This window comes from Colletotrichum godetiae (genome assembly GCF_030913485.1).
Source record: "Colletotrichum godetiae strain CBS 193.32 chromosome Unknown BDP55scaffold_115, whole genome shotgun sequence".
Taxonomy (NCBI): domain Eukaryota; kingdom Fungi; phylum Ascomycota; class Sordariomycetes; order Glomerellales; family Glomerellaceae; genus Colletotrichum; species Colletotrichum godetiae.
The window spans coordinates 4909-9078 of NW_026851363.1; the positions used below are offsets into that span (position 1 = coordinate 4909).

Consider the following 4170-nt stretch of genomic DNA (forward strand, 5'->3'; position numbering starts at 1 on the left):
GAGCAATTGGCCTTGCCATCAAGCAAACCTGGTCCGCACCTTGGAGTTGCTGCAGGGCGGTGGGGCTTTGTGATCCATTGGTGGAGATTGCCAGCTTGGTAGCTAGTTAGCGTAAGTAGTGTTCCAGAAGAGCAATCACTTCTCGAGATTAGTGGCAACAGGAGGCCTGGGAGATGAATCTTGACAGCCACAACTCAACGACAGGATTGTGAATGCCCAGTCGAAATCTGCTGTCCACAAATTGGACATGCAGGGCGATGCACACGCCTGCAGTCGCATTTCCCTTTCGATGCAGTGCATGTGGTATGTTTAATCCCTGTATGGGTGATAGCACACTAGCCGATATCCCTGTCGATACTGATAAACAGCGCTTTGCCATAATAGGATTTGTGAGACTTGTCCTGCGATTCTGCCTTCTGCATCACAGTAGGGCTCACCCCACCACCCTCGATTTCGCAGGACAGGTCCGATGATGCTAGTGCAATAGCTGGCCCTGGGCATTACACTCCTCATGTGACGAGCCTTCCCCTGCTTGTCGCCGACGGCACCTGCTCCACACTTCCGAGTGCCTGCCAACCAAAGACGACTAGGGGTCGATTCGCACTAGTCAGAATTCCTTCCGACCTGCATGAGCAGACGTGGCAGAGAATATCTGCGCCCGCCAGGTTTTCCTGCCAATCGCAGACTCGCAGGGTAGGATCAGGCTTGCGCCATGGAACTGGGCCGCGCTGCAAACAAGTATTTCCGGCGCTAGTCTACCGTCCAACAGACGAAAGCACTGCCAGTCGTTCGTTTTCTTGATCCATCGCCAGCGCCGGATCGAATACTCCCCACTCTCGTTGCCAATCGTTCATCGTTGCTTCTCCAAATCTATCGCCGGGTCTGGGTTCCCTCGGGTCCACGCTCATTCCCGCCAAGTACCAACCATCAGTGTCGATTGTCTGATCTGCTCTCAGTATCGCCGCCGCTGCTGCGTATTTCCGACTTTGCCGACAGTACGTTCATGTTTGGAAAACGTAGTGGGGGAGGACCCCCATGCAAGTTCGCCTGAGGCTCTTAGTACCATCTGCAGCGCCCTGAAGCTATGTCTCCAGGAGGAACGCAAAGGGCCACCTAGAAACTATCTCCAAACGGCGCTCCTCACTCATACGCGTAACGTCACGGATGAAGAAAAAACCTGGGCACTGTTTCTCAAGACCGGAGCTGCACCATTCCTAGCCCTTCTTGTGGCAGATAGGCGTTTACGTGGCAGACACCCACCGCCTGGATGCGATCCGCTGCGCCCATTGTTCAACCTCCCTGTGGCTGAGCAATAGGGGATTGCGGACTCCCTCAAGACGGTTCAAACGTCGCCCATCATAAGAACGTATATTGATCAAGTGCGCAGTATGTTTTCCGTCTTACTTCACATTTTAACTATCGGTAACTAAGAATGGAAGTCCGTACATACTTTCAAATGCATTATGGTCAAGACCTCTATACTTGCCAATACATCTGCCTAAAACCTTTTACGATTGTACTTCATCGCAAAGCCGGGACTATGCCTCAAGAAACCATCCAGTCATCAAATACCAGCTCGTCGGCGGAATCTTGCACATCGCATATCAATACAGGTGATCTTCCGAGTTCAAGCTCCCAGACTGCTACAGATTATGTACGGAAGTGAGCTGCGTTGATCGAATCAAATTACCAGGCCATATGACTGACTTGTGTAGATGAACTCATGGGCAAATGCGGCTGAAGCCTGTGTTCTGCGAAAGGATTCTGTAAAGAAAGTAGTTGTTGCATCCAACACACCAGCATGAACCCATCAAAAAATTGAATCATTGCAACTCGACTGATATTCATAAATCTGTGTTGATCATGCCACGTGACTGGAATTACTATGAGCGAATGGCAGCTGCTGACTAAGAGATAAGCGTGCTTCGCTACAGTCATCCTCGCCCATTCCCCGCTCCCAGCCTCCTCTCGAGTCTCCGGGCGTCAGCGATACTACTGCACATACGGCACGGTCGGCTGGAACATGGATCTGGCACAGTTCCTCTATCTTGAGGCAGAGCAGCCAAGCAAAGTTTTGATTCAGTCTGCGGTCGTGCAGGAACCAGAGAACTGGGCAGCAGAAGAGACCGTCGTCCGATGCCCCAAGAGCGAGATACATGAACAGATATTTGAGCACTTCAAAAAAGAACATGTACGTTCACCGACTATATTATGAATATCACTGACACTTCCAGGGCATATCCATCGCCTATAAGATCGGACCCGCATCAATCAAGTCAATTGAGCAAAAAGGCCCCTTCATTCTGAGGACGCTACAACCGACGCAACACGTCCATGTCAGCACACCAGCGGACGCAGTCAATGTGTACATCCCACTACCTTTGAAACCCGCCCCGTCCAGTACAGATCCTGTTGGCCCGATGAGCCACAAGGAGGTTCATCATCTATCCCCACTGATAGTCTACCAGGCACACAGCGACAACAATGAAGAACACATCGTCTGGCAGCCGGGGGTGTTCATATTAATCCCGAGACAAAGCGCAATCTTTGTAGAAGGTATCATTGCTTTTCTTTTACAGCAGTATGTCTGTGTTGAAGGAACGTCTAGCTAAGACAAGTACTCGGCTGCACCAAAACTAGCATTCGACTCGAGAGCACGGCTGTCTAGCGAGACGTGCAGGCCCAAATGTTGAGGGACCGTGGCTGAGCTCCCTTGTATTAGGGAAAGGCTTGCAGCAGGCGACGGGCTTGCCATTGGAAGGGAAAGCTGTGCCGGGGAAGAGTAGGGCCTGGTTGATTGTGGCGTGGCAAATGAGGTGTAGTCATCAGATAATGCGGATGGTGCAACCTGGTCGAGAGTCTGAAGAGACATAGCGAGTTGAGATGGTGGAGGGCATTGCGAAGACAATTTTGCCCACAAATCCCCCCTCTCCATCATTTGCCGTTCTTTGTCAATATTGACAGCTTCGCGAACAAGCCTGTGGTTCACTAGATAGTTCCAGAGAGCCAAGCCCGTGTCATGATACGGCAGAGCAACATGCAGAGCGTTTTGGCCCTTCAGCTGACACATCACTTTCTGATGTTGTTGTTGTTGTTGTTGTTGTTGTATTTAACGCCGTGGCGGCCGGGCTAGAGCCCTTACCGCAGACCTCCCGAAGGGTATATGGCGTGGAGGGCCGTGAGCCAAGGCTACCTACTCTACAGTACGTCGTCTCTTTACATCGTCCTCCAAATCATGCCTTGTGGCCACTACGCGTTCTGTCTGTCCCCGGTTCCCGCTGGTGCCCCAGTTTCATTCTTTCCCAAATCGTCCCTTGGAATCGGGAGGTTCTTTGTAGTCCGCACTCACATCTACGTAGGTGTGGATGCTGCTACCGCAGACAGATCTTCTGGAAGAAGTCCGTCACGCGGAGAAAGGCCTCGAAGCCTCGTGGGTCGGTGATTAATCTCTTGAAGTAGGCCTCGAGAGATCCCATAGGGCCTATGGGCTCGGGCATACTGCGAGAGTGGAGGGTCGGCCACCGTTGCCTCCTCGCCAGCGTTAGTCGACAGTAGACCAGGTGGTCCACGTCTTTCGCCTCTCCACAAGAGCACATCATTAGAGCGTCGTCGTGGTTGAAACGTCGGTGATATTGCTCGAAGTCCCCGTGACCCGATCGTGCCGCCAGCAGGTGATGTAACGTAGCCCGCGGCAAGGCCAGTTCAGGAGGGCTGGACAGAGCTGCCTCAAGCCCCAAGTCCGCGTACCGCGGCCTTCGCTCTTTATACCACCATCTCCTGTGCTGGCTTTGTAATTTTTCCCTTGCAAGCCGCTTGATGCCCGCTAGTGTTGCCATTTGACCCATCCGCGCCGGCAGTGTCGTTCCTTCTTTGGCCAGCCGGTCCGCGGCCTCGTTTCCTTCGATGCCCTGGTGTCCCGGGGACCAGTGCGTCCGTATATCAAATATCCTGGCCGCTTCTTGGATTTCGAGGAACGCGTCTTGTGACGAGTCCGGCGCCTTGCCGCGGATGCCTTGTATAACGCTGGTGTTGTCGATACATATGTGGATTGGATGACCGCGATTGGTGAGCAGAGCCCTTCTGAGGCCGGTTCGCGCCCCTTCGACCTCGGCGTCGAACACTTCTGCTAGTCCGAGTCGGCCGCACCCTTGTGCTATGCGTTTGGAGTCT

The 4170-nt window shown here is 52.9% G+C and overlaps 1 protein-coding gene across 1 annotated transcript; it reads left to right on the forward strand.

Annotated features, from left to right (window-relative positions):
• Nucleotides 1-1931: 1931 nt before the first annotated feature.
• On the forward strand, nucleotides 1932-2567 carry BDP55DRAFT_56002 (uncharacterized protein). Its single transcript, XM_060569953.1, has 3 exons — nucleotides 1932-2191; nucleotides 2235-2365; nucleotides 2469-2567. The coding sequence occupies exons 1-3, from the start codon at nucleotides 2024-2026 to the stop codon at nucleotides 2524-2526; spliced, it is 357 nt and encodes a 118-aa protein (XP_060421620.1). The 5' UTR covers nucleotides 1932-2023; the 3' UTR covers nucleotides 2527-2567.
• Nucleotides 2568-4170: the final 1603 nt, after the last annotated feature.

Excerpts from the sequence above, each read along its gene's own strand:
- BDP55DRAFT_56002 (XM_060569953.1), top strand. The coding sequence starts at position 2,024 with ATGGATCTGGCACAGTTCCTCTATCTTGAGGCAGAGCAGCCAAGCAAA. Across the intron at positions 2,192-2,234 it reads AGCACTTCAAAAAAGAACAT|GGCATATCCATCGCCTATAA; the intron begins GTACGTTCACCG and ends TGACACTTCCAG. Across the intron at positions 2,366-2,468 it reads CCAGCGGACGCAGTCAATGT|GCACACAGCGACAACAATGA; the intron begins GTACATCCCACT and ends ATAGTCTACCAG.